Source organism: Pan troglodytes, chromosome 9 (assembly GCF_028858775.2).
Source record: "Pan troglodytes isolate AG18354 chromosome 9, NHGRI_mPanTro3-v2.0_pri, whole genome shotgun sequence".
NCBI lineage: Eukaryota > Metazoa > Chordata > Mammalia > Primates > Hominidae > Pan > Pan troglodytes.
Genome location: NC_072407.2, coordinates 70196649 through 70215087, shown reverse-complemented (window position 1 = coordinate 70215087; position 18439 = coordinate 70196649). Strand labels below are relative to the sequence as shown.

Below are 18439 nucleotides of genomic sequence, written 5' to 3'. Positions count from 1 at the left end.
ACTTGAACTCAGGAGGCAGAGGTTGCAGTGAGCTGAGATCACGCCACTGCACTCCAGCCTGGGCAACAGAGCGAGATTCCGTCTCAAATAAAATAAAATAAAATAAATTGTTAAAGTAATTTCACCTATATTCACTTAACTTTCTCAATGTGGCTGCTAAAAAATTTAAGATTGAAAATTTGGCTTGCATTATATTCCTAGCAGATGGTGTGCTCTAAAGAGTGGCACCGTGATTCCGGATCCTCATAACCCTTACTGCCACTGGTCCCTGCCTGCTTCATCCAGCAGTCAGAAAGTTTAATTCATTGCCGCAAGTATTTGAGTACTTTCTGCTTGCAAAACACCACACCAGGGCATTCAGAGACATAGGTGGCATAGTCCCTGTCCTGGTTGAGTTTCCATTCTCTTGCAGGAATAAGATAGGTACACAAGTAACCATGGCACAAGGCTGTGGAGCTCCAGGGTAGGAGAGAAGATAGCCAGGTGGGGATCCCAGTGAGCTAACTAAAGTATAGACAGCTAGGCCTTTTCAGTTTCTGATATTGTCAGGATTATTTTATTAAAAGAAGCCTTACTATATTTAATTACTAGTAATTTTTAACACATCACATATTTTAAATAGGAAACGAAATGACAAAATAGAATTACTGGTGGGTTGTATTGCCGAACTTTCAGAAATTGAGGAGAACATGCTACTTAGACATGGAGAAAACGACTTCAGTGTCATGTACTCCACAAGGAAAAACTGTGCTCAACTCTGGCTGGGTCCTGCTGCGTTTATAAACCATGGTAAGCTGTGTTTCCAAGGTGTTGGCGCTAGTGTTGGCCATTCCTGCTAACTGCTAGAATGGCCTTGTCAACCTCAGTCAAACCTTTATCTTCCTTTAAAGGAGAATTTGAAATAGAAATGTTTCCACAAACTTATTAAAATAAATGTATATTCCTTTAGTTGAACTTGAGACCTAAACTCCTATCAAAAGTTGTAAAGTTATATGGAAAGCTTATTTCAGATTTCTATAATTGTTCGTGTTTCAGATCTTATCAACAGTTAATTGACTTTATCTTTTGGACATTTTTCAGATTGCAGACCTAATTGTAAGGTAAGCATTAAAAAAATTTTCTTCAAGTATTTTGGTTTTGCTTCAGGTGTGAGTTTCTTACTGAGTTACTTTTATTTTAGTTTGTGTCAACTGGTCGAGATACAGCATGTGTGAAGGCTCTAAGAGACATTGAACCTGGAGAAGAAATTTCTTGTTATTATGGAGATGGGTTCTTTGGAGAAAATAATGAGTTCTGCGAGTGTTACACTTGCGAAAGGTAAGGTATTAAGTAAAATGTTCAGCCTAAACATTTTTTGTTAACAACCTGATTATGGGGATTAAACTCACATTATCTCTTTGTTGTTTAAATGCAGAGTTAGTCTTTATGTTCTTTAGCATAGCGGCCGGTGCAATGTATATGAACAAAGTCAAATGCTGCACAGCTATTTAGGGACACTGGAATGTCCCTCAATAAATTTAAAATTTCCCTTTAAAATCTTAATATTACCAGCTAAGAGTGGGCCAGAATACAGATGTGCTTAAGGAGAGAATGGTTAATAGCTCACACACATGCACACACGCAATGCCAGAATGGGGTTGCCGCTACTCAAAATGTCAAGTGGAGTTCACCACTGATAGTCGTCTTGCATATTATCAAGCTGTGTCTTCTGGAATTTTGGTTTCATAGTTCTTAAGAGTTGTTCCCTGATATCAGTCATTCAATAAGGAACCTCTTCTTATGTCTCATCAAGAGTCCTGGAGTCTTTACAGAAATCCCCCAGATCTTCATTGGCAGGACCACCAGTTCATATTGCTCATTATAGTGACTTCTGTATGTGAGAGCACCATGAAGGGAGCGTCACAGGCTCAGGCAGGCAAGGGCTGCAGGAAGAGTCCCCTCAAAGGCAGTACAGACCACACAGGCCACAGAGAAGGAAACCTGGAGTCCATTTTGCACATCTTGCACTGTGCCAGGCACTTTACTCACACCACCTTGTTCAGTTCTCACAGATATTCATGAGAGAGCTAGGAGGTGCCCACATTGCGAGTACCAGAACATAAGTATCAGACCCCAGTCAGCCTAACTTCAGAGTCCTCATTCTTTCCACTTCATATTGCTTTTGGAGTTATGATCAGAGTTATTAGTGTCACTTCTCCCACTTTAAAACACCTACAAATAGCCAGCCTAGAGGTTGCAGTGGGAAGATACCCCAGTTGCCATTTCCCTCCTTTCTGGATAGCCAGGGATTTCCAACTGTGTGGTGAGAGAGGACGGAGTCATCAAGTCACAGTGCTACCGTAGCCATCCCTCTCCCAGCACTGAGTGGGCTCCTTGCCATAAAGATGTGGCAGAAAACCAGTTCCTAGTGCTGCTGAATTTTTACCAGGGCAGAGGGACATAAAATTTATCTTTTTCTACATAAAAATTATTCACATGTTGGTTAGATCTTGGACCAGTCCAGAGAATACCCTTTAATCTATAAAGTAGTTTAATTATAGTTCAATAATTCTTCAAAATCATTTTGTAGAGGAAACAGTATAACAGTTAAGTGCCTATCATCTGAAATCAGACTGCCTGGGTTGGAATCCTGCAACTCTACATTTCATTAGCTATGTGATGTGTAGGGTAAGTCACTTAGCTGCTTTGTGCCTTAATTTCCCCATCTGTAAAATGGGGATAACATCAGAACCTATTTTGTAGGGTTGATGTGAAGACTAAATTTGTTATTTCCTGTAAAGCATGTAGAATAGCACACAGTTAATACACAAATGTTAACTACAATAATTGGTTTCTGGTTATTTTCCCATTAGAATATGAGCTCCATGAAGGCAGGGGCTTGTATCTGTTTCATTTTCCGCCTTATCCCCAGAATACAGAACAGTACCCTGGTGCATAGTAAGTCCTTGATAAATATTTGGTAAATGAATGAATAGAGTAAATATATATAATGAAGTTTTTGGAGGCGGTCCTGAAAACACCTAACCACATACTGAGGTTTCCAAACCAACACCGAAACAGCTCTTTCCCTGGTTTAGAACTGCAGGTATAGTCATTTTCCTTGAGCAGATTAGTTCTCTTTCATGAGCCTCTGTTTTCTCACTGGTGAAAATGAGGATAATCCCACCTACTCCACAGGGTTAGTGTGAGAAGTAGATAGAAACATGTGTAAGTCCTTTTTAAATGGAACAGCATGATGGAGAATAGTGGCCATGGCTATTGTCAGACTGTTTGAGCAGTTTGATTTCAAGATTGGCTGCATATATTCTTGAAGTTCTCATAAACACCAAATTGTTTCTGCCTTTACAGAAATTAGCTGGGAAGATGCATCTAGGAGCTCATTCCATTATTCATTACATATTAACTGAACAGTTACTTAATGTTAGGCCAAGTGCATGCAGGATAAACAAGACCAGCACAGTGCCAGCTGTCAGGGCAGTTCAGTGAAGGGGACACACACACTGTGCTGAGAGCCAGAGGGTAAAAGGAAGAGGCTCCATGAAGAAGTGAGAATGGACGGAATCACGTGTGCAGAGACACTGAGTCGCGCTAGACACTCCAGGATACATTTGAAGCATGTTTCTCTGCTACACTGTACTGACAGTAGTAATTGTAATATGTTCATAAGTACTGCACATTTTACTCTAGAAAATTTAAAGCAAAGGCCACGCACGTGTGACTCACGCCTATAATCCCAGCACTTTGGGAGGCTGAGGCAGGTGGATCACCTGAGGTCAGGAGTTCGAGACCAGCCTGGCCAACATGGCAAAACCCCGTCTCTACTAAAAATACAAAAATTAGCCAGATGTGGTGGTGCGCGCCTGTAATTCCAGCTACTCAGGAGGCTGAAGCAGGAGAATCGCTTGCACCCAGGAGGCAGGGGTTGCAGTGAGCCAAGATCGCACCACTGCACTCCAGCTTGGGTGACACAGCAAGACTGTGTCTCAAAAAAAAAAAAAAAATTCTAATAACAAAAAGCTCCTGTAAGCTTATAAGGAAAAGACATAGTCAAATAGGAAAAAAGGTAAAGGAAAAAGAGATGCAGAGATGCTTCATAGGAAAAAAATGGCCATAAATGAGATTAAAACAAGATTAGGTATTCATTTTCACTCATCACTTTGGCAAAAAGTAAAATTTTTTTAGACGGAGTCTTGCTCTGTGTAAGTTTCGATCTCGACTCACTGCAACCTTCACCTTCCAGGTTCACGCAATTCTTCTGCCTCAGCCTCCCGAGTAGCTGGGACTACAGGCGCCTGCCATCATGCCGGGCTAATTTTTTTTTGTATTTTTAGTAGAGACAGGGTTTCACCATGTTCACCAGGATGGTCTCTTTATCTCTTGACCTCGTGATCTGCCCACCTCAGCCTCCCAAAGTGCTGGGATTACAGGTGTGAGCCACCATGCCTGGCCCACTTTGGTAAAATTTAAGGAGTACAATGTACCGTTGATGAGGATGTGGAGAAGCAGGAACTCACACCATGCTAGTGGGACCATGATTTGCTCTACCCCTTTGGCAAAGTAATCTGGCAATGTTTATTAAAGGGCTGGGCTTTGTGGCTCACGCCTGTAAATCCAGCACTTTGGGAGACCCAGCTGGGAAGATCCCTTGAGCCCAGCAGTTGGAGACCAGCCTGGGCAACATAGTGAGACCCCATCTCTACAAAAAAAATTTTAAAATTAGCTGGTGGTGGTGCTACACACTTATGGTCCCAGATACTCAGGATGCTGAGGTAGGACGACTTCTTGAGCCTAAGAGGTTGAGGCTGCAGTGAGCCATGATCGTGCCACTGCATTCCAGCCTGGGCGGTAGAGTGAGACCCTGTCTCAAAAAAAAAAAAAAAAAAGGAAAAAATTTTACAAGGTCCGGTAGTTTCTCATAGGCAATTAATGATTGATAATAGTCATAACAAGTTGTTTTATTATTTTAAATATAGATTTAAAGTTAATTTTATAATATAGATACTTAATTTCCTTTGTGAGTTCTAGTCTTCGGTTTCCAGTGGTGATTAAGGCCTCAGCAGCTCATCACATCTGTTAACCTGTAGCCAAGTACCCTCAGCAGTTAAGCTTATTATAAGAAAGTGTGTTCTATTTGTTTAACATGTGCTATTTTCTCTTTCAGACGGGGCACTGGTGCTTTTAAATCCAGAGTGGGACTGCCTGCGCCTGCTCCTGTTATCAATAGCAAATATGGACTCAGAGAAACAGATAAACGTTTAAATAGGCTTAAAAAGTTAGGTGACAGCAGCAAAAATTCAGACAGTCAATCTGTCAGCTCTAACACTGATGCAGATACCACTCAGGAAAAAAACAATGCAAGTAAGTAAGGGAGATTTGATAAGCATATCTTTTAAAAGTATTTTCACACAATTTGCTTTATAAAGTGTGCTTCAGTAGTTTTAAACTTTTAAATACTCAGAGAGACTGGGACTTGTGAGCTTTGGCCGCACTTCAAGGCTCTAGACGTGATTTGAGTAGAGGCACAGTCTGTATCCCACCTCTAACTTCAGTACCGTCCTCTAGACTATTTTTCTTGAATACCTTGGTAACTGGATATGAGTTCTTCATCATATGTTCCAAGGTCATCATATGTTTTAAACATTTTCAAGGTGTTAGAGACTGTGATGATGTCGCTAAGTCCTGCAAGAAGACAAAAGGACTGAGTAGAATTATTAGACTCTATACATTCCAGTGCCTAGCCAGTTTGTTAGAAAAGATGATGGACTTGGGGAATTCATAGCTTCTGGCCTTAAGGCTTCCACCTTTTCATTGCTTGCTGACCTTTTTCAAAACGAACTGACTCAGTTCAGCAGACCACCAGTACCAGACTCAGAATTGTGATAGAGGAGCATTTTGAACAGTGCCGTATTGTGACATGCTGTATTGGCTACTCCAGAAAGTAGGAGTAAAGATGGAAAGGAGAAAGAAGCAACCTCTGAGATTCCATTGGTGTGTGGGGGCAAGATCTGATGGAAACTGAAAAAGAGAACGAAGACTAAACAAAGAGAAAGGAAAGAGAAGAAACCCTAAATGGGCAAAGGAAAGCACATCCTGTTTGCGGAGCTTTGAAATATTGGAACCATTTCTAATTGCTCCTGTTTTTCTGGGTAACACCAGTTTTCTGTAGTTGCCACTAAAGCAGTAGACTCTTGAGTCTCACTTGTCTCTGAGAGAGACAGAAATTAGAAAGTTTTGACTTGGCGATTCCGAAAGTATGCCTTTGTTGGCACTTAAATGTCCAGTGAGACTTCTTGGCACCTTAGAGCCCTCTGAGATACTGATTATTTTAGGTTCTTCTCCCTACTTTCAGATGTTTTCAGCCCAACACTGGGTGCTCTCTTCCACTACAGAGAATCCTGAAGAAAAGGGAAGGTGTTTCCCATGATGGTGAATGTCACTGCCATGAATTCCTGAATCTACCTGCTGCTGGGAGTCAGAGTCCAAGCATAACCCGTGTAGCATAAAAGCAGCGCTGTAGCCCTATTCCAGTCTTTTTCGTTAATGTCCAGAGTGAACAACAAGAGTTAGTCAATCATTAACTGTTGACTGTTGATTCTCATAATAAATGCAGCATAACGACCATTTGTTTTCTGAGTCTGGTTCCTTGGTGAAACTGGAGACTTATGAAGCCCATTCTATAAATGCAGACATAAAAACACTTAAAAGCCAGGCATGGTGGCACACCTGTAGCCCCAGCTACATGGGAGGCTGAGGTGGGAGGGTCACTTGAGCCTAGGAGTTTTGAGACCTGCCTGGGCAACATAGTAAGACCTGTGTCTTTTTTTTTTTTTTTTCTTTTGAGACGGAGTCTCGCTCTGTCCCCAGGCTGGAGTGCAGTGGCACACTCTCAACTCACTGCAGCCTCTGCCTCCCAGGTTCAAGCGATTCTCCTGCCTCAGCCTCCCAAGTAGCTGGGATTACAGGCACGTGCCACCGCATCCAGCTAATTTTTGTATTTTTAGTAGAGACAGGGTTTCACCATGTTGTCCAGGATGGTCTCAATCTCCTGACCTCAGGTGATACGCCTTGCCTTGGCCTCCCAAAGTGCTGGGATTATAGGTGTGAGCCACTGCACCCGGCCAGAGACCTGTGATTTTTAAACAAAAACACTTAGGTTCATGCTGCCATCTGTATATGGAGACAGCCACAGAGTTGCCTATGTTGAATGGCTATGTGATGTAGGTGTTTTATGCTTAAGTAGTAACTTTATTACTGGTGTATAGCTACTGAACTCAATATACTACTTAGTTTAAAAGATAAGAATACAAATAATTTTTGGAAGATGTTGGGTATACTAATATTTAACTATTAATATTTATTAAACCAAATATTTGGGAATATATATTAACAAACTAAATACTTACTGAAACCCTGCTAGTTCTTGAAGACATACAAAGATGTTTGAGACTTGGGCCCTTTCCTCAGGGAGCTTATGCCTTACTTAGCTCCAGGATAAGACAGGTGCACAAATAAGCAGAACAAACTGGAGGCACAGGCTTTCAAGTTCAGAGGGACTGAATAATCGCTTTAAGCTGAAGTCTCAGCATTACAGAAGAAAGGTGCACATTTTGCAGGGACTGCTGATATTGGGGTGCTTGGCTTATTCAAATTCCCTTTCTGCAGCATGATTGGAGCAATCCAAGGATCAGTATGACTAACTATGAGGTCATGGGCAGAGTGGATAGGCATGGCTCAGTGCTCTCTCTGAAGGAGCTCAAGGCTTTAGTTGTCTCTGAGACCATTGTATGTTAAGTCATGTTCACATAAGGATTTCTTGAGTTCTTACATGCGTTCTCTTGGGCTGTATTTCTTTTGGTGTTTGTCTCAGCCATCCCCTCCACCTGTCTGAAAGAAAGGTTCTGGAAGCCACATCCTGCAGGAAAGCCAGCACTGCCAGTCCCTCCTCCCAGGGTGGTGGGTGCATGTGCTGTGTATGTGTTTGCGGAGTGCTTTTTCTGTGTGGCTGCTCATCTTTATCCTGTGGTTCGTTTAGAATTTAGCAGCTGATAGAGGAACTGCTTTCTTTGAACACATGTATAAAGAAATGTTCTGAGTAGTTGGAAGAAAAATTTCCATACAGGTGCTTTTTCGGAAAGTACCTTGAGAGCTACGGTGTGACTTTGCTTTAGCATCCAGAAGTAGAGACAACAAGGAATCCGTTTTCACAAATCCAGTCCACAGGTCTGAATTAGAATGCCAGGACTGGAGGATTCTGGTTTTTCAGGCCTCTTATGCCTCGCTGACTGGGCTGCCCCCTCTGAAGTTAGTGCTGTGATAGGGAAGGTGAGACCAGAGAGAGGCTCGCGAGCGGTCTGTGAAGATGCGGACACGGGTCTCTGCAGGTGCCACAAGTCAGGACAAGCCCCAGAAGAATCGGCCAGAGGGAGAAGTTGATCTTAACTATGGAGCACCTGTCCTAGATGCAGAGGTTGGGGCGCTGCTCCTCACTCCTGCCCTGTCACTCATGTCAAGAGTTGATCTGAACACTTTTCTGCTGAGCCTTCAGGCTGCTTCCAAATTCTAACACCCCGTTCCAGGTAGCCATTGGCAGTCTGTGCTAGTCACGTCAGATGAAAGCTGCTTGTGCCAAGTAAACTCCTTGAGACCGAGGTCTTTAAAGTCCTGTCAGAGGCCTTCTGGATCCTCCAGCTCTGGAGATGCTCAGCTGTGGCCCTTGTATTATCTTAGTTCACGCTGATTGTGCATTTCCAGTGCGGCCTGAGTGCTCAGGAAGGCTTTGGTGTCGGTCACAGCTCTTTTGTCTGACTGGAAGTCTTGTGCCACCCTGCCTTATGATTTTGAGGACACCCTGAAATGACCATAATAGTCATGCAGTGGGGCCTTTACCCGTAAGTTGAGGCCAACACCATAATTCTTCTGTATATGCCTTATAGGCAGCATAAGCGTGATTTTAATGCTCAGGAAGGCCTAACAAGTCCCATCTCTGCCATTCACCAGCTGGATGACCTTAGGCATGCTAGTCCGTGTAAGCTTGGTTTTCACGTGGCTTTAATCGCTTTCCCTTCCAACGGTGTTCATTAGGATGAATGTGGCCATTTTGCACAGCACCTAGCATGTAGTAATTGCTGAGAAGAATGTGTACCCCCACCTAAAATTACAGTCCAGGTCCATGTATTTGAGATTTGTCCCAGCCCCTAGGGGAAGAGTCATACGAGGCATATAAGTGCCACAGCAAGCTCAAACACAGGTGCATCTGACCCCACTTAGGTCATAGTCCTTGGTTTCTTGATGGACTTTTTAAAATCATTGACTTTTAGTTTGTCATTGTGGCCACTGTCTTCCTCCTTTAGCCTTCACTGTCTGAAATTCTCAACCCCTGCCAGGACAGTGCAGCTTCTTTGGACAGTGAAGGACTCTTGTCACTCTACTGGGTCCTCATCTTTGTCACATTTCTCAAATTCTTTGCCTTTTTTTTCCTTTGATTTGATGAGCATACCTTTTGACAGGGCTTTTGATGAGATAATGCTTTTCAAACAAAATTAGAATACATTGGTAACATGTAAGTGAAATCTCTGTGTTGATGTAATACATAGCATCAAATACATACCCATTTTGTGCTAAAAAATGGAGCGTTTATGTTAGTTTAGACACAAACACATAAAAGTGCTTTGGTTTTCTGTTGTCAACAGTGAATGTTTTGGAAGGAGGGATGGGATGGGGAGAGCTGAATTCAGAATCACCATAAAATGGGAGTCATCCAACGGGTAAAAATAAGAAGTACCAAGGAAGGAGCTTCTTGGGTGCTGTGAGAAGACATAGGAAAGGCATTGCAGAGAAAGTCCCGAGAGGCTCCCTCAGGGAGGTGTTGCCTAAGCTGAGTCTTACAGGGGGATGAGAAGTTGGCCAAGTGAAGCCTATTCAAAGCAGAGGGCCTTTCAGACAGCTCTATAGACAGAGGGGAGTTTGAGTCAAAGCTTTTCTTCATGGCGAGTACAGGCTAAGAAGAAGAGATGTGAGCACAGGTTAAAATTCTAGACTTCATTCTTAGGGCATTAGGTTGCTGAAAGGTTTAAAGCCCAGAGGCTGCATGATACACTAGGAAAGTCATCCTGGCTATGTGGTGGTAAACGGATTGTTGGGAAAACAATAGGAAAAACAAAACTGCCATGGTTCATGCAGGAGGCTGTGGCTTTCGAGACAGGGAAGAGTAGACAGGTTGCAGTGACATTGCAGGGGTGGACTCCACGGCACATGGTGATTGGCTTGGTGAGGCAGTTCAGGAGAGCAGGAGTCAAGGAGGACCTCCAGCTTTCTGCTTCGGCAGCTGGGCATGTGGTGGTGATATTGACCAAGATGGAGACCTCGAAAGGGGACGTCGTCAGGAGACTTGATGGTGAGTTCCATTTAGGGGCTTAGAGACAGTCGGTATTTGGTGACCTGGTTCTGTAAGTTAGGAGCAGGTCTGGCCAGAGTTCGGGAACTGTCAGCCTGTAAGTGGTAATAGCCGTGTGAGAATGGGTGCTTGTCACCTGGGGCCTAGGACTACACAGACCTGAAGAAGAACAGTCTAAGGGGCCGATGAAGGAGGGTGCCAGGGATGGAGAAGGGAACCAGGAGAGTGCGCTCTCTTTGACAGCCAAGAGAAGAAAGGTTTTCTCAAGAAAAAGTGGTTATCAGTGTCACATTCAGAGAAATGAAGAAAGGGAAGGGCTGAGGAGTGTGTGCTGGGTTTGACGACAAGAAGTTGTCAGATCACCAAAGGCTGTCTCATTGGAGGAGCAGGCTGGATCCAGATGGCGGGGATTGCTGCTGAGAATATGACATAGATGTGAGTGTTGTGTAAGGGTGCTTGCAGGTACGTCATGAGAGTGGAATGGAAAGAGGAGAAATCTAAGGTTGGAAACCACTAAGTTTGGTCATAAATTAGTCCTTGAGGAGGCATAGAATGAGCAAAGGATCATCGTAGCCACATCTGAGAGAGCCAAGCAAAGGGAAGCCAAGCAGTGCAGTCCTTTCTTCACTAGTGTCTTTATATTGGCAGCACGTCCACTCAGTCCACCTTGTAGGCAAGCATAAAGAAACCCTTTAGCCGAAGAGTTCCCTATTTTTTCTTATTTTCTAAATTTCTTATTTAAAAAAAATTTGCTATCACATAGTTCTGTATAGTTCCAGTGGATAATAAATCACTCGTTCTCAAATTGAATCACATTCAAAGTTCACCACTCCTACTATTCTAAAAAGAGGCGCCACCTTGGTAGCAGCCCACATGTGTAAGTATGTTCTTGGTTCAAACTGTGAATCCCTTTGCTGTGAATTCTACTGGTTTATGTACCCTGAAGCCATTTATGAGCCAGTCTGTGCGTGCAGGACCGTCTTTGTTTTTGTTTTTGTTTTTCTGAGAGGAAGTTTCACTCTTGTCACCCAGGCTGGAGTACAATCGTGCGATTTTGGCTCACTGCAAACTCTGCCTCCCAGGTTCAAGTGATTCTCCTGCCTCAGCCTCCCCAGTAGCTGGGATTACAGGCACGTACCACCGTGCCCGACTAATTTTTGTATTTTTAGTAGAGACAGGGTTTCACCATATTGGCCAGGTTGGTCTCGAACTCCTGACCTCAGGTGCAGAGCCTTCTATTCTTGGTGGTTTGATATTTTTGGAATGTTGTGATGCATTCTTGCTCCTCTCTCAATAAAAACTGAACTTATGGTAACTTACTTGCTTAGCTGGGCGGAAGGAATGGCAGTTGCCCTGGCAACCTGAGGCATGTAGAAAGCGACAGATTTCTCTGCAGGATCCTGGTCCTCACTTGGGTGGGCAGTGTGCTGAGCTTACCCATGTTTTATTGTTTTTATCCTCCCTGTTCTGATGAGAGGTGGTGATGATTCGTTTTGTTATCATGGCTTCTCTAGTGAATCTGTAAATGGAGTGTTTTGATTAGGAAGAAGTTTTTCAACTGGACCTGCAAGAACTAAGTAATTGAGAAACTGAGTTGTGTAAACTTCTATAAATAATAGTCTGGAATGTCAATACAGAGGAAAAATTAACATAGCAGAAAGTCAGTGGCAAGGTCAGAGACACTACAGGAGCAGCTTAAGCTTGAGTCACAAATGAAGCCTTTTGAGAAGCCATTCAACTTTATTCTTTATATTGATGGCACGTCTATTCGATCCACCTTGTAGGCAAGCCTCGTAAGCATAAAGAAATTCTGTAGCAAAAGAATTATCTAAATATCCTTATATTTTAAAAAATATTTTCTACCTAGTAGTTCTGTATAATTCCAGTGGATAAGAATACACTCATTCTCAAATGGAATCATATTCATCACTACTCAGGTTGTCATTACCATTAGGGTCATTGTAACCCTTTTCTATCCTGGCCTTGGAGGAAAGAAGTTGGATCTCCCTTTGTCCTGAGAGTGTACAATTCTAGCAGCATGCATCTTCCTTCACTGTGATTGTTGGCATCGGGCCGTCACTGAAGGGACGGGGCTGAGTAAGCTTTGCAGCTCTTCTAAGTTGACAGCCCACTGGTTGCCTCTTCTGTTCCTCACGGAGTTGAAGGGGACAACTTAGAATAGTGCATTTCTTTTTCGGCAGTGACTGTACTTTTCAGAGTGATAATATATGGTTCTTAGCATCTGTTTTTCTTGTTTGAAACCATTGCGATAGAATTTGTTCCTTAGAGCCCATGAGTATTCTATTTCTACTCTATGTTAATGGCCAAGTGCTGTACTTCCTTTAGGTTAATGAGTAATGGATTTTAGAAACATTTTAAATGACTAAGGAGAATCTGTGAAAGGAAAAAACCATGTTAACTTTCTTTGAAATCTTTTATGTGGGAAACTACTAAATCAGGAGAAGAAAGCTTTCGTTTGGGCCAGTGTCACGACAGATTAAGAAGTTTAGAGTGGAATCTAAGTCCCTGCTGTGAAAAGCTCCTTAACCGTGCAACTACTTACCTCGAAAATGAATAGATGCCCCATAAATTAGAAAAGAACTTCAAAGAGAAGCAGTGTAGGGAATGCAGGTGCGCTGGCAGAATCTGCAGCAGGAGCCGTGGTGTTGGCGTTTGTGTAATCTAAACGTGCTGTAGCTAATAGCCTGGGTTTGGGCATTCTTTTCTTGAACTCTGCTGTTACCAAGGCTTTTCACCTTTTTCTCTTTAACCTTACAGCTTCTAACCGAAAATCTTCAGTTGGCGTAAAAAAGAATAGCAAGAGCAGAACGTTAACGAGGCAATCTATGTCAAGAATTCCAGCTTCTTCCAACTCTACCTCATCTAAGCTAACTCATATAAATAATTCCAGGGTACCAAAGAAACTGAAGAAGCCTGCAAAGCCTTTACTTTCAAAGATAAAATTGAGAAATCATTGCAAGCGGCTGGAGCAAAAGAATGCTTCAAGAAAACTCGAAATGGGAAACTTAGTACTGAAAGAGCCTAAAGTAGTTCTATATAAAAATTTGCCCATTAAAAAAGATAAGGAGCCAGAGGGACCAGCCCAAGCCGCAGTTGCCAGCGGGTGCTTGACTAGACACGCGGCGAGAGAACACAGACAGAATCCTGTGAGAGGTGCTCATTCGCAGGGGGAGAGCTCGCCCTGCACCTACATAACTCGGCGGTCAGTGAGGACAAGAACAAATCTGAAGGAGGCCTCTGACATCAAGCTTGAACCAAATACATTGGATGGCTATAAAAGCAGTGTGACGGAACCTTGCCCCGACAGTGGTGAACAGCCGCAGCCAGCTCCTGTGCTGCAGGAGGAAGAACTGGCTCATGAGACTGCACAAAAAGGGGAGGCAAAGTGTCATAAGAGTGACACAGGCATGTCCAAAAAGAAGTCACGACAAGGAAAACTTGTGAAACAGTTTGCAAAAATAGAGGAATCTACTCCAGTGCACGATTTTCCTGGAAAAGACGACGCGGTACCAGATTTGATGGGTCCCCATTCTGACCAGGGTGAGCACAGTGGCACTGTGGGCGTGCCTGTGAGCTACACAGACTGTGCTCCTTCACCCGTCGGTTGTTCAGTTGTGACATCAGATAGCTTCAAAACAAAAGACAGCTTTAGAACTGCAAAAAGTAAAAAGAAGAGGCGAATCACAAGGTATGACGCACAGTTAATCCTAGAAAATAACTCTGGGATTCCCAAATTGACTCTTCGTAGGCGTCATGATAGCAGCAGCAAAACAAATGACCAAGAGAATGATGGAATGAACTCTTCCAAAATAAGCATCAAGTTAAGCAAAGACCATGACAACGATAACAATCTCTATGTAGCAAAGCTTAATAATGGATTTAACTCAGGATCAGGCAGTAGTTCTACAAAATTAAAAATCCAGCTAAAACGAGATGAGGAAAATAGGGGGTCTTATACAGAGGGGCTTCATGAAAATGGGGTGTGCTGCAGTGATCCTCTTTCTCTCTTGGAGTCTCGAATGGAGGTGGATGACTATAGTCAGTATGAGGAAGAAAGTACAGATGATTCCTCCTCTTCTGAGGGCGATGAAGAGGAGGATGACTATGATGATGACTTTGAAGACGATTTTATTCCTCTTCCTCCAGCTAAGCGCTTGAGGTTAATAGTTGGAAAAGACTCTATAGATATTGACATTTCTTCAAGGAGAAGAGAAGATCAGTCTTTAAGGCTTAATGCCTAAGCTCTTGGTCTTGACCTGGGATAACTACTTTAAAGAAATAAAAAATTCCAGTCAATTATTCCTCAACTGAAAGTTTAGTGGCAGCACTTCTATTGTCCCTTCACTTATCAGCATACTATTGTAGAAAGTGTACAGCATACTGACTCAATTCTTAAGTCTGATTTGTGCAAATTTTTATCGTACTTTTTAAATAGCCTTCTTATGTGCAATTCTGAGTTAGAGGTAAAGCCCTGTTGTAAAATAAAGGCTCAAGCAAAATTGTACAGTGATAGCAACTTTCCACACAGGACGTTGAAAACAGTAATGTGGCTACACAGTTTTTTTAACTGTAAGAGCATCAGCTGGCTCTTTAATATATGACTAAACAATAATTTAAAACAAATCATAGTAGCAGCATATTAAGGGTTTCTAGTATGCTAATATCACCAGCAATGATCTTTGGCTTTTTGATTTATTTGCTAGATGTTTCCCCCTTGGAGTTTTGTCAGTTTCACACTGTTTGCTGGCCCAGGTGTACTGTTTGTGGCCTTTGTTAATATCGCAAACCATTGGTTGGGAGTCAGATTGGTTTCTTAAAAAAAAAAAAAAAAACAATGACATACGTGACAGCTCACTTTTCAGTTCATTATATGTACGAGGGTAGCAGTGTGTGGGATGAGGTTCGATACAGCGTATTTATTGCTTGTCATGTAAATTAAAAACCTTGTATTTAACTCTTTTCAATCCTTTTAGATAAAATTGTTCTTTGCAAGAATGATTGGTGCTTATTTTTTCAAAAATTTGCTGTGAACAACGTGATGACAACAAGCAACATTTATCTAATGAACTACAGCTATCTTAATTTGGTTCTTCAAGTTTTCTGTTGCACTTGTAAAATGCTACAAGGAATATTAAAAAAATCTATTCACTTTAACTTATAATAGTTTATGAAATAAAAACATGAGTCACAGCTTTTGTTCTGTGGTAACCTATAAAAAAAGTTTGTCTTTGAGATTCAATGTAAAGAACTGAAAACAATGTATATGTTGTAAATATTTGTGTGTTGTGAGAAATTTTTGTCATAAGAAATTAAAAGAACTTACCAGGAAGGTTTTTAAGTTTAGAAATATTCATGCCAATAAAATAGGAAATTATAAATATATAGTTTTAAGCACTGCATCAGTGGGAGTTCTTGGCTTATGTTAGTTTATGTTAGTTTATTATGAAAACATCAAAGATTTTTTTGACTATATTATCAGTTAAACAAAAAGGAGTCAGATTTAATTTGTTTTTTGAAGCACTTTGAGAAATTAATTTTAATTAACTTAATGAGCAAATTTTTATTACTACTTTATGTTCAATACCAGGTTCTTTTCATTTCTCTGGATTATTTTGCAAATCATTGGACAGAGAATTTGGGAATATAAATCTGTAACAGGTGTTTGACACCAGTAGGTCTCTTTATTTCTGGGAAATGTGTACCTGTACTTTCTGATATACAGTGTTCCTAAGTAAAAATCAATTCAGGGGATTTGTATAGTGTCTATAGGAAAGTAGCCCATGTCTTGAAATATGAAAAGGAATCTGAAGGTCATGAAAAGTCCAGTGGAGAAAATCTCAATGCTTACTGTTACTACTAATTGATTCCTACTAGTTTCCAGGTTTGGGGGGATATTGTTTCAATGACGCTCCTTAAGACTGTTGATTGCCCATAGGTTCCAAATAGAAATTAAGACTCATGAACATTTTTAGAAAGTAGATTGTTTTCTCCTGGTTCTCTAAGGAACTACTTCTGCAGTCTTACATAGTCTCATCCTTGTTTGTTGTGGTGCAGTCGAACTCCTCAGGCGTTTGGAAAGCATGTGGTAGACCTCCTTCCACACCCACCCACACCCCCCTTCACTGCGTCTGGAGGTCTTCAACAGTGAAGTAGGGCAGCCCACACAGCCTCTCAGGAGCACCTGTCCGAGGCACCCAGAGCACTTTGCAGAGCACGTCCAGCCCTCATGGGGTCCCTGCATAGAAATGTGAACCCCTGCCACTGAGGAAGATGAAGGTAGACCCTGTGTCTGGAGGTGCTGGAGGGCAGCGGGTCACCTCTTGTATTCCCACCTTAGTTTGGGGTGTTTTGAAGAGGTTCAGAGACTAAATCTTAAACCTTATTTGAATACCAACAATAGCTATTTTGGGAATTTCGATCTTAAAAAGTGACAAAACACATTTCCCATTTTTCTTCATTTTTCAGCTGAATTTTAGTAACTTATTTATGATGTTTTAATTTTATCATGGCCTCCTCTTTGGAGGCCGACCTTCCCATGGGTCTCAAAGCAGTGACATTTGGTAGTAAATCACTGCCTCTCAGGAGTCGGTATGCACAAGCACTCAGCAGCCACTGTTGATGCCTTCTAGGGAAACCTAATTTCCGTTGGTAAAGGTAGGGGCCTCGGAACTGTTCCGGATCTGCTGTAGAACTTCACCGTGTGGAATGGTGACAGCCACACACCGTTGACCAGTTTAGAAGAGGTTGCATTCAGTAAAACTCTTAGCTTGAGCTTATGCAATGATTGGTTAAGATTTTGGCATTGTAAGAATTAGGAGATGATCATAGAAATATATGTAAAGTATTCAATTTTCAATCATTTTCAAATTACTGTTATAAATTGTTTTTGCTGAGTTGTAATACTTTTGAGATACAATGTATTCCTTGTACTGAAAGAATGAAAAAGGACTTTTTCAGCATTTGAGGTAAGTTCTTTAACGTTTCATTAAAAACATTTTTTACAAATATTTTGTACATGCACTTGCAGTATTGAGGTTAATCATTTTAATAAATTCGGAAATTAAAACAATTTGGCCGGTGTTCACTGTATCTGAAAAGAAAAAAAAAAGATAAAAGTGGTGACTTTCTCCACAAAATTTTCATGTAAAACAATTTGTAAAATCAGTTTCTAAAGCTTTTCAATACCTGTGAGTGTTGAGTTCTCTGGGCCCTGGTCTCTTGTGTCTGGTGCCACTCATTTTTAAGAGAAGAGAGGGTAAACATTCTTTCTTCTTTTAGTAGGGAGACTAAACTACATACCTTCCTAGTCCTTGAACCCAAGAAATGTTTGCCCTCAACATATGGAGCACAATAACATCGAAGGCTTTTGCAACCCAAACGCATTAATAGTTCCTGATTACTTGGAGTTTTTTTTTCCCCCCTCTCCGTATTGGTCAAAGTTACCATACTCATGACTGGCCTGGGTCCTTTTTTCTCCCATTTACTGTTGAAATATGACTGTACAGGAGAGAGGAAACGTGCAACATCTGAGTATCCCTGAGCAAGCTGCTTAATCACATCTCTTTCCTGGCACCCAGCACCATTCTGTGCCGGAGGTCAGTGCGGACGCCTGGTCCCGTCATCAGTTAAGTTTCTGGTTGAGCTGCATTCACTCATGAGGATAATCTGGGTGAGTGCTGCACACACGGGACTAGTCAAGTATTGATTATTGATTTTTCCTAATTGATTGAAGTATCCACCCAAACTTGGGTTCCCAGTATAGAAAAAGGCTAATCGTGGCATGTCTGTTAAGTACTTAGGAGTCTTGTTCAGCATCTCAGGTTTTCTCTCTACTCTTCCAATAGCCAATGGCAGCTAACTTGCCGGGAGCCCTTGTGTGACTCGTTTCTCAAATGTCAACTTTCTGTCACTGACCTGCTGCACCATTGCGTACTCTGCTGCAGAACCCAGTCGCACCTAGAGCAGAGTACAAGCAAGTTGCCAGCTCCAGGGCACTCCCTGTGACTATGGCACGTGTGACCCTCG

The 18439-nt window shown here is 41.9% G+C and overlaps 1 protein-coding gene across 8 annotated transcripts in view; it reads left to right on the top strand.

The window, feature by feature from the left end:
* The window catches only part of KMT5B (lysine methyltransferase 5B), a 58765-nt gene extending 41282 nt beyond the window's left edge, over positions 1-17483 (top strand). For 7 of the 8 annotated variants that reach the window (XM_009423578.5, XM_009423579.5, XM_063784215.1 and 4 more), the window contains 5 exons: positions 623-789; positions 1081-1100; positions 1181-1317; positions 5162-5358; positions 13172-17483. In XM_009423578.5, coding sequence (XP_009421853.5) covers positions 623-789; positions 1081-1100; positions 1181-1317; positions 5162-5358; positions 13172-14655 — 2005 coding nt within the window. In that variant the 3' untranslated portion in view covers positions 14656-17483. Of the gene's footprint in view, positions 1-622; positions 790-1080; positions 1101-1180; positions 1318-5161; positions 5359-6389; positions 6622-13171 lie in introns of those variants that run through there. The other variant, XM_054661469.2, reaches the window with a different exon arrangement.
* The last annotated feature ends 956 nt before the right edge of the window (positions 17484-18439 follow it).